At 46.9% G+C, this 21,909-nt stretch overlaps 1 protein-coding gene across 1 annotated transcript; it reads left to right on the top strand.

Annotated features, from left to right (window-relative positions):
- Positions 1 to 1,829: 1,829 nt before the first annotated feature.
- ace (angiotensin I converting enzyme (peptidyl-dipeptidase A) 1) lies at positions 1,830 to 21,895 on the top strand. The gene is given in 26 exon segments (XM_060037778.1): positions 1,830 to 2,398; positions 5,058 to 5,228; positions 5,533 to 5,629; positions 6,803 to 6,903; positions 6,905 to 6,947; positions 7,297 to 7,488; positions 7,974 to 8,071; positions 8,589 to 8,758; positions 9,495 to 9,718; positions 11,645 to 11,789; positions 12,231 to 12,329; positions 12,828 to 12,950; positions 13,083 to 13,288; positions 13,755 to 13,891; positions 14,518 to 14,676; positions 14,931 to 15,018; positions 15,246 to 15,389; positions 15,512 to 15,703; positions 16,102 to 16,199; positions 16,605 to 16,777; positions 17,095 to 17,318; positions 18,086 to 18,230; positions 18,863 to 18,961; positions 20,052 to 20,174; positions 20,454 to 20,638; positions 21,373 to 21,895. Coding segments are annotated over 26 exon segments (3,855 nt in total). The 5' UTR covers positions 1,830 to 2,176; the 3' UTR covers positions 21,570 to 21,895.
- Positions 21,896 to 21,909: the final 14 nt, after the last annotated feature.

Raw genomic sequence — 21,909 nt, 5'->3', positions numbered from 1 at the left:
AGATCTTATATGGCGCGTAATTAATACTGCTTAAGAGTCGTCGGTTGCGGGGTAAAGGTTTTTAGTTCAGAACTTTATAATCAAATACAGAAAGTACAGAGGGTGCAGAAAGGCATTGTAAGAATGATTAGGAAAGTGTGTGTTATGTTGGTGAGGCCTGGATGATATTCCTTTTGAGTTCTTCTTAATACAGACATTCGAAAAAAAGACAAGTAGATGTGTCTATCACTAAAAGGAAATTTAGATTTACATCTTTTAAGCAAGGAAAACAAACCCACATATTGTTCAACTTGCTCCACAATGTCCTGAAGAAGAATAACTGGTAAGTAGTAATAGTGAAGGATTTACATTTCCCATTGCTCAAAACAGTTTGTGGAACCACTAAGAAAATCCACTTAAAAAACAGTTGATCCTGTAGAATTCATTATTATGCATGCATCATGCATACACAAACACAAACACAAACACACACACACACACACACACACACACACACACACACACACACACACACACACACACACACACACACACACACACACACAACGAGTACCGATAGGGAAGAGAATGCAAAGCCATGTCATTGTCTGCAGTTGCCGTGCAACAGCCAATAACAGCGCCTGTTTCATGCTGCACCCCAGCACTGTGTGGCTGACAGCTATCCCCAGGCTGTTCAGATGGAGCCCTGAAAATTCCTCCACTCCTCCATGACTACCTTAGCTCCTACCCCACGCCTATCCCACCCCTTCTCAATCAGGGTCATGGTTATTTTAAGTATCCATCTATATCTATATTTATAGTGGTCATGCTTCATTCATTGATCCAGTAGGCTAATTTCATGCATCATAACGGAGCATGGGCTTCCTTACATAATGAACTTGTTATGTCATATCAGTTTTATGAATGACCAATAGCATAACCACGCTATTTTCAGATGAGTGACATCAGGATCAACTTTTTTCCGACGCAAAACATTTCACTCAAAGAGCACATCATTTGAGATTTGAAATGTGTTCGTGCTCTGGATTTCGGACCCCACTGATGTCTGTCCCTTGTCTGTCTGTCTGTCTGTCTGTTTGTCCGTCTCTCTCTCTGTCTCTGTCTCTGTCTCTGTCTCTGTCTCTGTCTCTCTCTGTCTCTGTCTCTGTCTCTCTCTCTCTCTCTCTCTCTCTCTCTCTCTCTCTCTCTCTCTCTCTCTCTCTCTCTCTCTCTCTCTCTCTCTCTCTCTCTCTCTCTCTCTCTCTCTCTCTCTCTCTCTGTTTGATGATAGGCTGCTCCTCCTAGTGTGTTTCAGCTCTGATTTGTGGCTATGTGAACAAACCACACACGGACATCCCCACAGGATTGCCTCTCTGACAGACAGAGAGACCGATAGATCGACTTACAGGCAAACAGGCTGGAAGGCAGGCAGACAGACAGTTAGGAAGGCAAACAGAAATCACGAACAATTAGGTTTGCAGTTAGGCCGTTAGTCCATTAGGCAGGCAGAAATTAAGCAGGCAGGCCAACAGACAGACAGTTAGGCAGGCAGGTAGACAGACAAGAACATAGCAACAGTCAGGCAGATATATTGTGACAGACAATGTCCTTTAGTTCCATTGCCTTTTTATATACATGAGTCACAAACAAGAAAAAATAAGATAGAGGAGATCTTGCCGACTACTCAAATCCTGGGAGGCAGGTAAGTGTGTGTGTGTTTGTGGGGGGGGGGTAAATGAGTGAGAGAGATAGAGAGAGAGTGTGTGCGTGATAGATAGATAGATGCGTTGATAGAGGGAGAGAGGGGTGTGAGGGAGGGAATGGAGGCAGTATAGGAGAAGGAAAGGTTCTGTGGAGTGAGCGGGAGAAAGGGGAAGGCTGTAGAGGAGCAGTGTGGGCTGGGTCAAACTGGTTCCATTATAAAGGAGCCGACCGTGGCTGCTGGCGAGAGAGAGACAGAGAGGAGAGAGAGGGAGTGAGGGGGAGAGAGAGAGAGAGAGACACACACAGAGGGACAGGCAGGCAGGTGGAGAGAGATCCCGGCAAGAAGCAGGGAGACAACAGCTGCTCAGTGAAACAAGTATTCTTCTTTATTCGTGTTTTTTTTTGTCCAACTTTGCAAACTTTTCAACATTCTCTCGTTGGAGGGAGACAAGAGAGATAGACAGGCAGAGAGAGCGGGAGATCAAGTGCCAGAATGGACCGTTTCCTCTGGGCAGCGGTGCTACTGCTGCCACTCTTGGGCTTCTCTGAGGCCGTGCCAGCCGATTGGTTGCCGGGGGCGTACACTCAGACCCAGGCCGAGGCGGATCGCTTCGCCTCTGACTACAGCAGCACGGCGGAGAAGGCCCTATTCGTTAGCGTCACTGCCAGCTGGACCTACAACACCAACCTGACCGCACACAACTCCCAGCTCCAGGTAAGGGCAAGCTCACACACACACACAAATAACACACACACACACACACACACACACAAAGACATCATTCATCACCACCATCCCTAAACACACACACACACACACACACACACACACACACACACACACACACACACACACACACACACACACACACACACACACACACACAAAGACATCATTCATCTCCAGTTGATCAGTTTTGGCTTTAACGTGTGACCTGAACCATTAAGGGTTAGGGTCAGGGTAAAAGATCAGACGCCCCGTCCATTCGTTCCAAAGCCACTAATCCCTGCATGACTTGGCGTTTCGCCGCTAACTAACTCCAAAAGAAGGAAGAGAATAAAAAAGAAGAAAACCCAGAGGCGCTCTGTTGGCCCCCCCCTGTACACTGCCAGCTCGTGTGCTTCACTGAATCTTAACAGATCGAAGTGTGCATGTTTGAGTGGGCAGTTCTGGAACACACTTCCAAGGGGTCCGTTTGATTGGCTCTATTAGATTCAGGGTTTGCTTTCCATTGCCAATTAAAACCGTAAGACATTAACATCGACAGCGATGTTGGCTCTGCTGCCCTGATGAGGCACGGGGCTGACACAGGGGGACAAGAATGACATTACTGGCTGCTGCTGCAAGATACGTTTTTTTTTACACCTAACTGCTTTATTGTTTCCCCTTCCAAGTACTGTGAGCCCTGTGTAATCAACCAGATATTCAAGGCTCTGTTACATTTAAGAACCCACACATATGTGCACACACACACATTGGTGCACACACACACACACACACACACACACACACACACACACACACACACACACACACACACACACACACACACACACACACACACACACACACACACACACACACGCACACACACACACACACCACACACACACCGCGCTGGCTTCTATGTTGCAGGACAAAGAGTTGCAGGGATCTGAGTGATGCATGAGGTTCAGATTGACTGCGGTGGTTGATCAAACAATCTGGAGGTCACAATTAGACTGTAATTAAAACTATCTGGCCATGCTCAGGAGTTGGTAACCCTCCTAGTGCGTTCATCTCTCTCTCCCGTGCATCTTCATATTCTTCTGCCTTAACCCACAGCTACTACCCACAGTAGCTGTGAGAAGCAGGGATATCAACCTGCTTTCTATTTAGGTATTCATCAGTTATCCCCATAGTGCTCTTGTGTTCGAAACGTGGACGTTAACATAGTGGTTTGGAGTTGCAGTGTAAACGATCCAAAATATAAATGACAAACGGTGGTGTATTTTTTGACGTACAACAAACAAACAAAAGCATGCAGGTCTATAACATATACAATTTTATAGATATATATGGGCATATTTATTATTAAACATATTCATAATCATATCCTCCATACAATACCTCTCCTTGAGTCCTATATCTCACATTTACTTCCATCAGTTTCTTTGTTGTGCTCGTTTGTTATGAGGATGTGTCGGAAAAGGTCAAAAAAGAGTTAATCAACTCACAGCAGCAATTCCCCCCCCCCCCCCCCGTTTCCTCCGCAATCAGCTTGGATGTTATGGAGCAAGGGGGGGGCGGGTCTCAACCTTTTCAGGGTGTGATGTGCTTACTGCGTGGAAGGAAAGAAAAAAGCTTTCCACACACACACCACGCCAGGGCTGCACGGGGCTTCCATCTCACTCTGTGATTCACAGTGAGGTTTTTAAAATGTAACACTTTAAAGTCGACAACATGTTTTTATACAAGCCGGAACATGATGTGACAGCTCATGCAATAGATATGTCATCAGACTTAGAAGATGATTCCAGCAAGGCCACTGGTGCATGTTTATGCATGTAATAATCGTATAGAGGCGACGCTGTAAAGGGTGCCCCCCCCGCCCCCCCCCCCCCCCCGCTTGAAGGTAGGTTTGACTGGTAGATCTCGGGAGGTTGGCTACTTGAAAAGTAGATCTTAGGTCGAAAAAGGTTGGGCACCCCTTCTGTAAACTCTCCAATGGACTGTCGTCCATGGGACGTTGCCGGCGTGATTGTGTCAGCTCTGGGAGGATTCATCTACAGGGTCTGTCAGGGCTCAATCCAGGGGCTGCAGACAATGGACCCAAAGAAGGGCCTCAACCCGCTTACAAAAATCACTTGGGTTGCAGTACAGTCAGATTATGCGTAGCACTTGATACACATGGTGCAAACCCGTATTGCTCTCCGCAATTCATATATGATGCTACCGTTTTGTGTTTACAATGTATGTGCAGATTAGCATATCGCCAAAGGTGAACGTGGTTATAATGAGGTTGAAATAGGACAGAATTGTCTCCACGTGCACAATAAAGGGGGATGATGAGTCAGCCTTTTTCCTCTTTCCCTTCTACCTCCTCGTCCTCATTCTCTTCTCCCTGCTCCTCAACCTCCGCCATCTTAACCCCCTCTTGTCTCGCCTCCCACTCCTCCTCCTGCTCCTCCTCCAAATCCTACTCACCTACCTACACCCCCTCCTCATCCGCCTCCTCGTCTCCCTCCTCATCTACCTCCTCCTCCACCACCACCTCTATCCACACCCCCTCCTCATCTGCCTCCTCGTCTCCCTATTCATCTACCTCCTCCTCCAACCACAACCTCTGAGTCCACCTCCTCCTCGTGAACCTCCTGCTCCTTCTCCGCTGTAGGTGCAGGCGTCCCTTGATGAGCAGGCCTTCACCGAGGCCTGGGGGAACAAGGCCAAGCAGACTTTCCCCCCGGGCTTCCTGGCGACCCTCACAAACAAAAGTACCAAGAAGCTGATCGAGAAGATCAGTGAGCTGGGACCGGCCAACCTGGCTGAAGCAGAGAGAAGGGAGGTTGGTAACCCCCCCCCCCCCCAACCACAACCACAACCACTACCACCAACAAATCAACTATGGATTGACTGTGTGGATGGAACGTTTTATTCTTGAGAATTGTGCAGTTCAGATGATTTGTAATATGATGACAGGGGTGCCTAAGGCTAAATGTGCTAATGAGTAGTAAAGAAAATAAATAAATAAATATGTATATATATAAAGGAAATATAATATATATATATATATATATATATATATCTATATATATATATAGATATATATATAAATATCTGATGCTCCTTTTATCTTCCTGCACCTCCAGTACAACACAATCCTGAGCACCATGGATGACATTTACTCCACCGCTAAGGTGTGTCCGGATAAAGACAAGCCCACCGAATGCTGGAGCCTGGAGCCTGGTATGAGGAGCCCCCGTTCACACGTCCGCCTTCATCGCACGACAGGGATCCACCTTCAGCGCACCACGCAATCAAAACCAGAGCTCATCATTACGCTTAAAAATTAGCAATAAAAACATACACACAATATGCAAAGGACAGAGGGGGCAAATGGGACTCACCAGCGCCGAGGGTAAAACAACAACAACAGCCGGCAAAGTGCTGGCAATATAATCTGTAGGAAACGAGCTCCAGGAAAGAGAAACAGAACAGGGACTATTACTTCAGCAGCAGCCCACAGGGGCAGTGCCTAAACGGGGCCCCACGGGGCTGATGGAATAATAGGCTATACGTAGAGGAACCGCAGGCAGCCGGGCTCCTGTACACAGCATGCTCTCTAAACTTTCCCTCTCTCGCACTGACTCTCTCTCTCTTTCTCTCTCTCTCTCTCTCTCTCTCTCTCTCTCTCTCTCTCTCCTCTCTCTCTCTCTCTCCTCTCTCTCTCTCTCTCCTCTCTCTCTCTCTCTCTCTCTCTCTCTCTCTCTCTCTCTCTCCTCCCCCTCCATTATCACAGTGGGGGAGTAAAACAATACCCTGATGCTATTGTCTCCCCTCCTATGAAACAACAACCATAGAGCATAACAATGAGCCAGTGGTGCTCTGAGCTGAGGGCTCGCCAGCTGGCCCGGTGCCAGACTAGCAGTTAAGGAGGTTATGGAAACAATTGGTGTTAAAATATATTCTCTCTGTTTTCAGTCCAGCGGCAGCCCTCTCAGGTCAGCCCCCCCCACCATAGCCGTAAACACAGCAGGGAGGAGCCCCGGGGTCAGGCTGTGTCCCTCTCTCTCTCTCCTCTCTCTCTCTCTCCTCTCTCTCTCTCTCTCTCTCTCTCTCTCTCTCTCTCTCTCTCTCTCTCTCTCTCCTCTCTCTCTCCTCTCTCTCTCTCTCTCTCTCTCTCTCTCTCTCTCTCTCTCTCTCTCTAAATGTATCTAAGGCCTGTTTCTACCAAGGCCTTGACCTTTAGCCTACTTATCCTCGTCCTCTCGTCCCACCGCCCGGTCCCCCTGGAAGCTTGTCACTGTCTGGGGGGCAGTCAGCCCTCAAGACAACGAAATGTGACCCCGGCTCTTCCAATCACAACAAAGCAGTGTTTTCCTTCTGATGTGATTTATCGTATTATCGTCCTTTCCGCAGAGCTGTCGGACATCATGGCCAACTCCCGGAGCTACAAGCGACTGCTGTACGCCTGGGAGGGCTGGCACAACGCTTCGGGGGTCCCCCTTAAGGAACACTACCCCCCGCTTCGTGGAGCTCAGCAACAAGGCTGTGGCTCTGGACGGTAAGGCCACGCAAATAACCTTTCGACCTATCAGTGCGCGCCTGTCTTACTATATTACCTTGTACTGGGATTCTGACCGATGGGAAATTCCCGGAAGGAAACTGAAGAGACCTTGATTGAAATTGCCATTTGTTTCTGAACATTTAGTTGTAATTTTTATTCATTATTTTTTATTTATTTATACAGTTAAAACTGTAGAAATAAATAAAGGGGGCATAGAGGGGGTTTAAAGTTGACTTCATGCACAGGTTTGTTTTTTGATACTATCACTGAATGAAACAGTTGGAAAATAAACTAGTGAAGTAGTGAAGGAATGTCAAAGAAGCGTCTGCTTCCGTCTTCTATCTAGGGTTCGCTGATACCGGGGATTCCTGGCGTTCCTCGTACGAGACGGAGACGTTTGAGACGGACCTGGAAGAGCTGTACAAGACAGTGGAGCCCCTCTACCAACAGCTTCACGCCTTTGTCCGCCGCAAGCTCCACAACCAGTATGGCTCCAAGTACATCAACCTCAAAGGACCGATCCCCGCCCACCTGCTAGGTAGGGCCGCCGACGAATGCAGACCCGTTTTGTTCTGTTCTTACCCCACGCATGGTATAATAAAACGTCTCAAAATGAAATCGCCGATACTACAAACGTAGTGCCTGATTCAACATCGTCATACACATTGTTATGTAGGCCTACTTATCAATGTGGAAACCGCCTGGAAGGTTAGCGTTGCAAAAAATTCAATTTCAAGTTTGAACTGTACTTATTACCTTTGTTTTTGTCATACTCTATATCATCATGATCAAGTGTTTCATCATGGTTCTCTTCTCGTCTGGTTGTTATGACGAGGATAATGATAATTCGGACCATCCCTAAAATAGCTCCGATACTTGACATCTTGTGTGCTCATTACTGTCAACATACATGGACCATTTACAACGTTCCCATACTTGAGAGTGGAAGAAGCCCTTAGCCAGATATGGTTTACTTACTCTCTCTCTCTCTCTCTCTCTCTCTCTCTCCCCCCCCCCCGGCAGGAAACATGTGGTCTCAGACCTGGAACAACGTCTATGGCTTGATGGTTCCTTACCCAGAGAAACCCAATGTGGACGTGACAGACACGATGGTGGCGCAAGTGAGTGCTGGCTCTGTGGGAAAGTATGCTGAACAGATGCGTATACAGCAGGGAACATGTTCAAATGTCAGGCATGTCTTCACACTGTCCCGTTGTTGGCAGGTTTCCAATCTCCCAGCCCGACAGATCTTTTTGTATTTGTGGCCTGACATACAACTACATCATTAAGAAAGATATAGAAGGGAACTAACCTGCACTTCCTACTTCACTGGTTGATTCAAACAACACAACACATACAGATCAATGCACACATAATAGCAACTACAGTGGTGGTATTACTAAAACATAAAGTAGTCACTTATAATCAGGTATACATACATTACAGGTTTAATTCTCAATATATTCCATCGTTAATTGGAAGCATTCTTGAGCAAGATGTCTTACCCTATGGCCTGCTCCTTAACGACCAGTCTCTATGCATGTCATTTGGCTTTGGGGAAATCAGTGCCCTTGAATAGTCGATAAATGCACAGAAAAGTCGGGTGGAAAGGCTAACGTTGTTGTGCTTCCTCACCAGGGCTATAATGCCACACAAATGTTCAAAGTGGCAGAAGAGTTCTTCACCTCTCTGGGATTGATTAAAATGCCTGAGGAGTTCTGGAATGAGTCTATGCTGGTGAAACCTGAGGGCAGAGAGGTGGTCTGCCACGCTTCTGCCTGGGACTTCTACAACCGCAAGGACTTTAGGTGAACGTCTAAACAATCTTCGCGACTTGCAGGTTGAGGAGTGTTCAAAAAGCCCACAAAACTTAGTCAGGAGGAATCAATGATGCCATTCACCTGTCGAACCTCTGTGCAGATTAACAATAATCAAATGTATTTGCACTGTCAAAACGAGTGCAAAAGAATGCTTAAAAAACATAATACAAGTGGAATAAAATCGTGCTGTTGTTTCGGTGGCTACAACTGCTGCAGTCTCAGTTTATTTACTTTGTAACTCGGATCAATGTTTCACTTCGTTTTGGACCATCTGAATTGTATGGGCCGGTTTGACTGCCTGTTGTCCTCCTTAACGTCTATGTATTGTGTCTAGGTGTAGTTGGCATATAGTTTCCGTTTAAGGGATCAATTATTTATAGCATCGTATCTTTTTGTAAGCGCAATGATTAAAATAAGATACGGAAAAAGATACAAAATGATAATGATAATTTAAAAAGAAAAAACTAAATACAAAATAATATAAAATGCAAATGTAAACTTTAGCTTTATGAAAAGATAGGGCTATAATATGATGTACAGAGGTAACGGTTGGGATAGAGCTGAGTGAACCAAACTATTTCCCGGCATTGACTTCTCTCTTCATCTCTCTCTCTCTCTCTCTCTCTCTCTCTCTCTCTCTCTCTCTCTCTCTCTCTCTCTCTCTCTCTCTCTCTCTCTCTCTCTCTCTCTCTCTCTCTCTCTCCCCCAACTGTCCACCCATCAGGATCAAGCAGTGCACCACGGTGACGATGGAGCAGCTGTTCACCGTGCACCACGAGATGGGCCACGTGGAGTACTACCTGCAGTACAAGGACCTGCCGGTAGGCTACCGCCGCGGCGCCAATCCAGGCTTCCACGAGGCCATCGGCGACGTGCTGTCTCTCTCCGTCTCCACGCCGAAACACCTGCACAAGATCGGCCTGCTGGACAAAGTGACCGATGACCCGGGTAGGTGGAGTACTGTAGGGTAGGGTGGGATCCAGTATACTGTAGGGTAGGGTGGGATCCAGTATACTGTAGGGTAGGGTGGGATCCAGTATACTGTAGGGTAGGGTGGGATCCAGTATACCGTAGGGTAGGGTGGGATCCAGTATACCGTAGGGTAGGGTGGGATCCAGTATACCATAGGGTAGGGTGGGATCCAGTATACTGTAGGGTAGGGTGGGATCCAGTATACTGTAGGGTAGGGTGGGATCCAGTATACTGTAGGGTAGGGTGGGATCCAGTATACCATAGGGTAGGGTGGGATCCAGTATACCATAGGGTAGGGTGGGATCCAGTATACCATAGGGTAGGGTGGGATCCAGTATACCATAGGGTAGGGTGGGATCCAGTATACCATAGGGTAGGGTGGGATCCAGTATACTGTAGGGTAGGGTGGGATCCAGTTGTATGGTGGGATCCATTGGAATAGTAGGATCCAGATATATGGTGGGATCCAGTAGTACTATTGGGTAGGCTGGAGTCCAGTTTACTGTAGCGTAGGATCAGGTTTACTATAGGGTGGGATCCAGTTTACTATTGGGTAGGCTGGAGTCCAGTTTACTGTAGCGTAGGATCAGGTTTACTATAGGTTGGGATCCAGTTTACTATTGGGTAGGCTGGAGTCCAGTTTACTGTAGCGTAGGATCAAGTTTACTATAGGGTGGGATCAAGTTTACTGTAGTGTGGGATCCGGTTTGGTGTAGGGTAGGGTGGGATCCAGTTTAATGTAGGGTAGGGTCTAGAGCATGGAAACCCGACCTGAGCCCGACGGGGACCGATGGGACCCGACTTGCCAGGTCGGGTTCAGACAAATATTTTGAAATTATGCTTGGGTTTGGGTCGGGCTCGGTCACATCTGCGCGATAAGGTGTTGGAGTTTACGTTGGCGTTGCTTTGGTGTTAGCGTTAATTTGACTTCGCTGGGGACCCTCGTTTTAATTTGAATTTCATAGGCCACCTGTCCTACAGAACCTCAGAACCTCTTGTGTGATTTTGTGGAATTTATCGTTATCGTGGCCTTTTTTGTGGGAATTTGAATTTCAATAGGTAATGATTCTGCGCAACAAGCGCGCGTTACCATAGAGCACAAGAGTGCTCGCTGTTATCGCGTGCTTCTTGCACTCAACTGTTGACATTTCCAAATGCCTTGCAGTTGTTTAATAAAGTTGTGGGATCCGGTTTACTGTAGGGTGGGATCCGGTTTACTGTAGGGTGGGATCCAGTTTACTGTAGGGTGGGATCCGGTTTACTGTAGGGTGGGATCCAGTTTACTGTAGGGTGGGATCCAGTTTACTGTAGGGTGGGATCCGGTTTACTGTAGGGTGGGATCCAGTTTACTGTAGGGTGGGATCCGGTTTACTGTAGGGTGGGATCCAGTTTACTGTAGGGTGGGATCCAGTTTACTGTAGGGTGGGATCCGGTTTACTGTAGGGTGGGATCCGGTTTACTGTAGGGTGGGATCCAGTTTACTGTAGGGTGGGATCCGGTTTACTGTAGGGTGGGATCCAGTTTACTGTAGGGTGGGATCCGGTTTACTGTAGGGTGGGATCCGGTTTACTGTAGGGTGGGATCCGGTTTAGGGTAGGGTGGGATCCAGTTTACTGTAGGGTAGAATGGCATAGAGGTGTAGTTGGCTGAGTTCTGTATTGAGTCTTGACGTATTATTTAAGGTCCCTCCCCATGCAACCCATTTCCAAACAATAAAGAGAGCACGCGGTTCAGACAGCACCTAAGGTACCAGCACATCGCCACGATCGATCAGATTGGGCAACTAGAAGCCAGTGCACCTTGATTGTGTGTGTGTTACCAACGATACAGCACCAGGCCTTTGTGATGGTCCAAGAGGCAGCATCTCATCAGCATCCTATCCTGTCCATCTTTTCGTCGCAGAGACCGACATCAACTACCTGCTGAAGATGGCTCTGGAGAAGATGGCCTTCCTGCCCTTCGGCTACCTCATTGACCAGTGGAGGTGGAACGTGTTCAGTGGAAAGACCACCCCGGACCACTACAACGCCGACTGGTGGCATCTACGGTAAAGAAGTCCGCTCAAAGGCTCTCTGCTTAAACACTCGGAAACAAAAATCGGACTCAAATGGTGGAGTCAAGTCTAAAAAACATGAGGTCGGTCTAAATTGTTTCCTTGGTCACTGCCGATGACTGAGTGGGTAAACTTGATTCTGGCGTTATTTCTAAACATACATTTGAAGGATGAGTGAGAATCATTGTGCACCTGGCAATTGTACACACATTGGACGTGTTTACATAGATTGAACAGGCAAAGTGTATACAGACGGTCGGGATTAAGCAATGCTTGTGTCATGGCTGTGTTAAAAAGCCTGTGAAATATAATCAACCCTGGATGTGCGATAAACAAACTTGATGCATTTCGATGTCTTCTAATTCAGTGTTTCATTAAGACAAACTGCTGTCCATACAAACGTTTTCCTTTTTATGTCCTTTATTTTGAAAAAAGGACAAAATACCAAGGCATCTGCCCACCCACCCCTCGGACAGAAGAGCACTTTGACGCCGGAGCAAAATACCACATTCCTGGTAACACGCCATACATCAGGTAACTTATCACACTACCAGAGGACAGCATCTGTCCAGTTTAATGCATAGTCAGTCTGCAAATTATTTAACATTGTCTTTGCTCAAGAGCTTGAAGCAAACAATCACTGTGTAGTCATGTTATGTTTAACACGTACTTGGAAAGCACGGTATACATGGTAAGGGTTCCCAAATGTTTCATTCTGATGACTTCTATTGACAAATATTGTGTAAAATACATTGTCATTACTATGTCAAAAAACTAATTATCTTCATGTATATATTTTTTCAAGGATTCAGCTTTAAAAGCCTTCAAACTTAAAATATAAAGAAATGAAAAGCAATGACATTTTTGTAATGAATGTAATTATTTTAATATATTTTATAAAATGTTTCATTGTGGCCACACTGAGACCAACTTGGATCTCTGCTACTACCCACTGCTGGCTAAACCCAATGCACTTTGTAACAGATCCCATCAAGTCATCCCAGAGGACTCTCTGTCTCTGTCTCCCTGAAGGTACTTTGTCAGCTTCATCCTGCAGTTCCAGTTCCACGAGAAGCTGTGTGCGGAAGCCAAACACACAGGCCCCCTTCACAAATGTGACATCTACCAGTCCAAAGAAGCAGGTGCCATCCTAGAGTAAGTATAGCTCCAAGCAAGCGCCTTCATGGTCCAATGGTCTTTTGACAGACACAGCGGGGAAAAAAAAGAATCAGCGAGTTCCCCTCGAGACGAAGAGACTCACGGTGGGATTCCCCCCCCCCCCCACAGGAAGGTCCTCAAGGCTGGCTCATCCAAACCCTGGCCGGAAGTACTTCAGGATGCCCTGGGAACCAACAAGATGAACGCCAGTGCACTGATGAAATACTTTGGCCCTATTATAACATGGCTGCGTGAGCAGAATGTGAACGAGACCATCGGCTGGCCCGATTTTAACTGGGTGCCACCCATCCCAGAGGGATACCCTGCTAGTATCGGTAAGTATGTGGTTCACTGTTCGTTGGAATGACATTTTTGTTTTGTAAGACTTTAATACATTGATCTGAAGTGAACTGAACTTTGTTCAGCCATGAGTCATCTTTAAGTAATCTTTAAGCATATTATCTATAAGTTATTGATGAACTAATCCTTACCAAAACATTAGTACGCATTTGTGTGTTAAATGCTCAGCATACTCCAATATCAAGTGGACTGTACCAACTGATACATTTCATTATGATTAAATTTTTTACTAACACTAACACTACATATAGATATTTTTATGTTATTAACAAAAATATGTTTTTGTAACTGATGACTTCATCATTTACTAAAGGCTTATCAATGAACGTTGAGTCAATGATTAGTTCATCAGCGACTAAAGGCTTATAAATGCCTTATAACTATTAAAGTGAAACTCCGCCCTCCACCTCCTCCTCCTCTTCCTCTTCCTCCATCTCCCAGATAAGAACACAGATGAGCTGCAGGCCACGCAGCTGCTGAAGGAGTACAACAGCACGGCGGAGGGGGTGTGGAACACCTACACCGAGGCGTCCTGGGCCTACAACACGGACATTACTGAGCAACACAAGGATGCCATGGTACCAGGGGGTGTGGACATCCTTGGGGGTTCAAAGTCACTGAATGAAACAAACCCATCGTTTTCAGTTGTATTTGAATGATATCCCACTTTTGATTAATTGTCCTGTTTTTTTGTTTTAACCATGTCATCTTGCTGATTCTATCTGTCCTTTTTACCCGTTCAAACCCTTTCTAAAAAAGGTGCTTTGCATATGAATATATGACAAATACTGTATACCCTATTATTGTTTGTAGTATTTTGATAGATGAGCTTGCATGTTCCTATGAACATTTAATTAATTGATGCCTTGCTACCTGCTGCCACGTGTCTACATGTCTGTATACCATTCTTTCTGTTTGTCAGTCTTCCTCTCTATCCAAGCGCACACTTTGCAACAGTAATCCAACCCACCACTTCTTCCCTTTTAATTAAATTGAATGAAATTGAATATAATAGACAGATAGCAGAAAAGTTGATGTTAACAATAACAATCAATGAATCGTTACAAGTGTGCCTGGTCTGCCTGTCCATCCGTCTGTCTGTCCGCCTCTCTGTTTGTCTGTTGGCCTCTCTGCCTGTCTCTCTGCCTATAACATGAGTTGACGGCTCATTTTAAACGTCTTCATGACTCCTGTGGAACTGCAGCTTGCAGCCAGCTTGGAGATGTCCAAGCACACGCTGGAGTACGGCCTGAAGGCCCGGCAGTACGACACCAGCGACTTCCAGGACGGCGCCGTGAAGCGCATCATGAACAAGCTCAGCGACATCGAGAGGGCCGGCCTGCCCGCCCCCGAGCTGGAAGAGGTAGCACTCACACGTCCGGAAACACGATCGCATCGGCTTAGTGACGCCCCGTTTGGTCATGCGTCGTACGGTTGTCCCTCGCCGCAAATGACAAGTGTGAATCATCGTGCATCTGCAGTTGTAAACATCGTACTAGCCAACGTTGTACTGCGTTGACGTATGGTACAGGCAAAGTGGATTATGGAAAGCCTGGGTGACTTCATGGCTGTGTTTAGTGGTTGCGATTTTGACAGTCTGTAATTTTGCGGTTACAGTATAACAATCTGCTGTCCAACATGGAGACCAAATACAGTGTGGCAGAGGTGTGCAGAGAGGACGGGCCCTGCCTCCCCCTGGATCCAGGTAGGCCATGCCCACACAGTGGGGTTTTCTATCTGTACAACTAAGACACATTCCCTGTGTGGCCATTCCTCCTAAATTGAATTCTACAAAAATGTAAAAAAAATCTTTGGGAAAATGTTTATTTGAAAGCTTCTTCGTTGATAAGTAGTTGTTTTTACAAAGTAAACACACAGATTGGATTCCACCAAACTATGTGAAATATTGGTGTTCATTTTTCTCTCTTCAAGACCTCCAAAAGATCATGGCTGAGTCCAGAGATTACGACGAGCTGCTGTTTGCCTGGAAGGGCTGGAGAGATTCCGCTGGCAAAGGGCTCAGAAAGGACTTTGAGAGATACGTGGAGCTGGCCAACAAAGCAGCCACACTAAACGGTGGGGCCTTCAAAGTAAAAGTGTTGCTTTCAAAATAAAGGACTGTATTCAAAGGTTGTATTTCAACCCAAAATGCAAACGGTCCTATCAGCGTTGACACCAATTACGGTTCTTGATCGTAGGACACTCTGACAACGGGGCGTTTTGGCGGTCGCTGTACGAGACTCCCACGTTTGAGGAGGACCTGGAGACTCTGTGGAAACAGCTGGAACCCCTGTATCAGAACATACACGCCTACGTTCGCAGGTCCCTCTACAAGAAGTATGGCGACAAACACATCAATCTCAAGGGCCCCATTCCTGCTCATTTGCTCGGTAAGCATCTTTCGTTTGTTGTATCAAAAAACACAATCCATGTGAGTGCAGGGGGTTCAAACTCTGGGCACTCCTCGTCGAATCTCCGTCAAAGGGGCCTTCCAATTGAACCATTCCCCCGTGACGGAATCCAACGTGAAATCTAGGATTAAGAGCCAAACCTTTCCTTTTTATTTCGGAGAAATATCCCCGATCCGCCCACCTCTGCTGAGTCCCTTTCCCAAGGGGCCCCGGGTCAGGGATTAGCAAGGAATTGCGTTTACTTTCAGATGAACGGAGCGTGACATTGTGCACGGCAAATCCCCACTGCGGATAACCCCCCAGGCTCATAACGTTTCATGACAGCAGGCATGCCGTGTTTAAGCCCGGACACTCACTGTCTCCCAATGTCCTCCCAGGGAACATGTGGGCTCAAACCTGGTCGGGCATCATGGATCTGACCATCCCTTACCCCGACGCCACCCAGGCGGACGCCACCCCCGCCATGTTGGCGAAGGTACACGACTCAACCCCCCCCCTTCCCCTGCAAGTCCATCTGAATCTTGTCCAGTGGGGTTTCAAGCTTTGACCCTTCTTCCTCTCCGTCTCTGCAATTGTTATGCACTCACATGTCTAACCCCTGGGGAAGGTAGAATGAAGAGCATTCAGCTCCAATCTCCTCTAGTTCCTCTGTCTATCAGACAAGGGATTGCGGGGGATGGAATCTTCCTGTTTCTTTTCCTGGTTACTTCCCCTTCCTTGCAATCCTCTGTTATTTTCCACCCCTTTTTTTTTTTTCCTCTGTCATCTCTTCTTTTCCTCTCCGTCTTAGAGATACAGTGGAAATTTTGTTTTGGTCCCCACGTCACCAATCTATGTAAACCTACACCCCCGCTTACTAACCTTCGTTTTGATTCTCCAGAACTGGAACGCTACGATGATGTTTCAGGAGTCCGATCGTTTCTTCACCTCTCTGGGTCTGCTGCCCATGCCCAAAGAGTTTTGGGAGAAGTCCATGTTGTTGAAGCCCACCGACGGGAAGAAGGTGGTGTGCCACGCGTCTGCCTGGGACTTCTACAACAGGAAAGACTTCAGGTCAGTAGTTCCTCTTATCCTTGATTTCCATAGGGTTTGATTGCATTTGTGTATGTGCCATGTATTACGCAGTATGTATTAGACGAAGGAACCGTTGCTTGTGGAGGAATGCTAGTGATAGTGTTGTGATACATCATTTCAAATGCGACATGTGTGATTATTAACAATTATTAATGACTTTTCTCACCATTGTTATCATCACTGTCATCATCATCGCTGTCTCCTTCGTCGTCAATGACAACATCATCCCAACTACCTTTATCATCATCAATCCCATCCTCCTCATCACCACCATCTTCTTGGTACTCCCCCAATAGGATCAAGCAGTGCACGGTGGTAACCATGGACGACCTGATCACCGTGCACCACGAGATGGGACACGTCCAGTACTTCCTGCAGTACCAGGACCAGCCGGTGTCCTTCCGGGACGGCGCCAACCCGGGCTTCCACGAGGCCATCGGCGACGTGCTGGCCCTGTCCGTGGCCACGCCCAAGCATCTGAAGACCATCGGCCTTCTGGATAAGGTGGAGAACAACCACGGTCAGTGAGACAGATGATGACGGTGTCGTCAGCACGCGTGGGAATGCATGACCTAGGGAGTTGTTGACATGGCTTCATGTTATGAATAACTTGGGATAGACTGTAGAATGACATACTGCTCTGCATCATTCACTATTCACTCACCATGGACTCTTTTACCGTTGACACTGCTTACTGGGAAAGTAAGAAGATGTCAGTTAAATATTATGTTGTATAAATAATAATAATTATTCATTATTCCCTGCATAGAAAGAAACAAAACCCCAAAAAATGTATAATCTAAGAAATCTCACAGATACTTTGACTGCATCTGCGAGAAGTGATTAAATAGTTGTGGCAGCCTTGGCACTTTCTTACAGAAGAATAATTTGACATATTTTAATACAATACTATTCTCTTCAATTTCCCCTCTGGTTAGAGTCGCAAAGTGGATAATTTAAACCAGCTCGTAGCTTTAAACATCCTGGGCGTATCTGTAGTCAGTACTGATTGATAGGGATTTCCATAATGTTATAAATAAAATAAAACCCTATTACTAATATATTCTACAAATACAAAATGCTGGCCGACCGAGTGTCAATAGCATCTTAACTATCAACACTCCCAAAGCCCCTCCCAGCCAACGCCATGCATCCATCCACGCCAGCTTAGTCCGCATCAGCCAATCAGAGTGGACCGAACACTGTCATCGAGTCTTGGCGAATTCTGACGAGGGGCTCAATCGTACATACTGCCACTTTAAATACGTGTGACTCCTCCCCCTGCAGACAGCGACATCAACTTCCTCATGAGCATCGCCCTGGACAAGATCGCCTTCCTGCCGTTCGGCTACCTCATGGACCAGTGGAGGTGGAAGGTGTTCGACGGACGCATCCCCGCATCCGAGTACAACAAGGAGTGGTGGAACCTCAGGTGAGCCCCTCCTCTCCACAGGAATACTGTGTAGTCTTTCTGTCAGTTGTCACTCCCACCTCGGGGGGTTCAAAACAATGGATGCTCTTCCTATGCAGGACGCTAAACCCCCTTCCTGCTCTTTAAAGACTGACCGAACCTCATTCTTAGTCACTTTGGAACACAAGCGACAGCGAAATATGCTAATTAATCGTAACAATGAATCTTACTACTATAATAGCAGGCCTGTCGCACCATTTACTGAAGTTGGTCATGTGCGCATGTGCCAAGCAGCCTTCAGCTCACGTGCGAACGCATACATACCCCGCAAGCACGCACATAAGCACGCACATACACACTGCATACACACACCGCACACACACGCTCATGCGCACGAACATACAGTGAAGCGCACACAAACGCGTGCACACACACGCGCGCGCGCACACAACGCACGTCAAGACAAAGGCAGCGAGACATACAGTGAAGCGCACACAAACGCGTGCACACGCACACACGCACGCACACACAACGCACGTCAAGACAAAGGCAGCGACACACTCGCCGAGGTAGGTTAGGGAGGGAGGTTAATAAGCGAGGGGTTCAACCCATGGCCACCAGCCTGACCTCCCGGTCGTGTCGCCCCGTCGCAGGCTGAAGTACCAGGGGCTGGCTCCGCCCGTCGCCAGGACCGAGGAGGACTTCGACCCCGGTGCAAAGTTCCACATCCCGGCCAACGTGCCCTACGTCAGGTAGGTCGTCGGCCCAGTCGCTGCTCGTCCTTCCTTTGTCCACCGGCAGCAGTGTTGGGAAGGATACTTTTAAATTGTATCCAGTTACAGAATACAGAATACATGCCCAAAAATGTAATAAGTAACGTATTCCGTTTCATCACTCAATCTGAGTATTGTATTCTGAATACTTGGATTACTTCAACATTGAATTGCATTTTATAAGTGTAGGAATGCGGCATCAAATCCTGCTTACTAAACAGGCCTATTCTGGTGTGTTCTTCTGTTCAAACTGGCTGAATGTGTAAGGCCCAAGTCTCCCTGAAAGTGTACCATTTTATATAATTTGCTGTAGTGGAACAAAGACTATAAGGGTATGCTCATGCGAAAGATAATCGCTATTGCATCTGACATTTTGGACAAAAAGGCTCATCCTGGTGCTGAAGGACAATATGTCTGGTCACGTTCCATTCACTTAAAATGTTTAGGTTTTGATAACATAATAATGTTTTTAAGGAGACCTTAAAGGTTGTATCAGCGATTCCAGGCCGAAACATAAATGATCCCAGTCATCTGACCTTCCTCATGATCTACCTGCCCACCCCATCAGCAGGCCTTCAAAAAATGCGTCTCTATAGGCAGCCTATGCGCAGAGGTCGCGCACAAAAAAAAATGGTACTACCAACCACTCATATTCCAACCAATCACCGACAAGAGGTGGGTGTTGTGGGGTTTTGTGCTGGGTTCATGATAGCTTTTACTGGATGCACGAGACACGGAAGGGAGGGGCGACCTGGCTCTGTTTGTTTGGGATCTCGTTTCAACTACCAACAGAAGTGACGTCACCCAACATGCTGATACAACCTAAATATACAATAATTTTGCCGTTTTGCTGTCTTGGAAATTGTCCAAGGTGTTTAGGGAAAACATCCCTCTGTGATATGTTCTGGTTATTTTAATTTATTAGATCCTGTTCTCCGTCGCTTTATCAGTAAAATAACATCTAATGCGATAGCACCTGATACTTGATCTCACTTCCTCCTGTTCTACCGGATCCTGTCCTCCCGGCCTGAGCTCACCCTTGTCCCTGCCCCCCCCCCCCCCCCCCAAGGTACTTTGTGAGCTTCATCATCCAGTTCCAGTTCCATGAGGCCCTCTGCAAGGCTGCCAACCACCAAGGGCCCCTTCATACCTGCGACATCTACCAGTCCAAGGAGGCCGGGAAGTTAATGGGGTAGGGGCAGGCACACGCGCTACACCGCTGTGTTCATGCATACACAAGGACACACGCACGCACGCACGCACGCACGCACGCACGCACGCACGCAGTCTATGGACTAATGCATACACACATGCCCGCTAATGCATGCATGCAGACACACACACATAGACATACACGTACACACACAAAAAAACACACACACTCTTAATTATATTCCGAGAAATGTCGCAGGCGAGCAAAATTCCCGTCAAGCTAACTGACCCCTGCCCCTTTGTCTTTCCCTCCCGGCAGCGATGTGATGAAGCTGGGTTTCAGCAAGCCCTGGCCTGAGGCCATGGCCATGATCACTGGGCAGCCCAGGATGACGGCTGGGCCCTTGGTGGAGTACTTCAAGCCCCTGATCAAATGGCTGGAAGACGAGAATGCCAAGAACAAGGAGGTGCTCGGCTGGCCGGAGTACGCCTGGATCCCTCCAAGTATGAACCATCACATCCACACGCACGCACGCATACACAAACATACACACGCACGCACGCACGCACACACACACACACACACACACACACGCATGCAAACATACAAACACACAAATAGAAACACGTATGGACACACACACACACAAATACTCAGACACACACACACACACACGCTCACAAACACCCAAACAGACACACACACACACAAACACGTACACGTGCATGCATGAGCAAGCATGCATGGCCACACACAGACACACACACACACATGTACGCACACGCATGCAGTCTACAACAAAAAAAATTAAATAGTTTGAACGATTAAAGTATAGTTTCTCCTTCGTTTAGAGAGAAACCTGAGGTCCTGTTTCAACTGATAAGACACTGCTGAGAGATCAGACTAGATGAGGGAGTGAGAGAGAGAGAGAGAGAGAGAGAGAGAGAGAGAGAGAGAGAGAGAGAGAGAGAGAGAGAGAGAGAGAGAGGGTGAGAGAGAGAGGGTGAGAGAGAGAGAGAGAGAGGGTGAGAGAGGGATAGGTTTAGAAGGCAAAAGAGAGACATGGAATGCCCTTGGGAGTGAATATGTAACTGTAAACCTGGACTGCTTATCATTAATATCCCACAATAATTCACTCATCCACACTACTGAAGCAAAGATCTGATGAAGACTATCATTATCAGTGATGCAGGCCCCAGTGGGGCCCTGACTGAATACCAATAACCCCTGTCTCTAGGTGAACCTGTGGTCGTTGTCCCTGAGGTTCAGGGCGTGAATTTCCTGGGTATGAGTTTGGACAGCGCAGCGGCCTCAGCCGGATCGTGGGTACTACTGGTCATCGGCCTTGTCCTGCTCGTGGCGACCATCTTGTTTGCCTACAAGTACCGGAAGTCAAGAAAGATATCGAAATCGGAGGGAATGAGCATGCACTAGCCTAGCGCACCTAGCGCACCTAGCACTTCACTGATCTCTCCAGTGTTGTCACCATCTGTGTTATTGTTTGTGTACCGAAGTACATCTGATCAAATATTCCTTTCTTGTGGCCAAGTCTTGTATATTTATTGTATAAATCTTTTGGGAGAAATTATGTTGGCTATGCAAAAAGTATAACCTCACTGTTTTGTAATTTATTTGCAATCGTTGTCGTTGAGAGGAGGTAAATCTTTGTTTGTAAAAAAAAAAGTATTGAATTGTTTTAGTATTTTTTGTAATGATATGTTGAATCATTTGCCTTTGTAGAATAAAGAAATAATGTGATACTTTTGACTACATT

The sequence above is a fragment of the Gadus macrocephalus genome, chromosome 18 (assembly GCF_031168955.1).
Source record: "Gadus macrocephalus chromosome 18, ASM3116895v1".
Classification (NCBI taxonomy): Eukaryota; Metazoa; Chordata; class Actinopteri; order Gadiformes; family Gadidae; genus Gadus; species Gadus macrocephalus.
The sequence above is the reverse complement of the archived record's forward strand: the minus strand, read 5'-3'. Positions and strand labels throughout refer to the sequence as shown.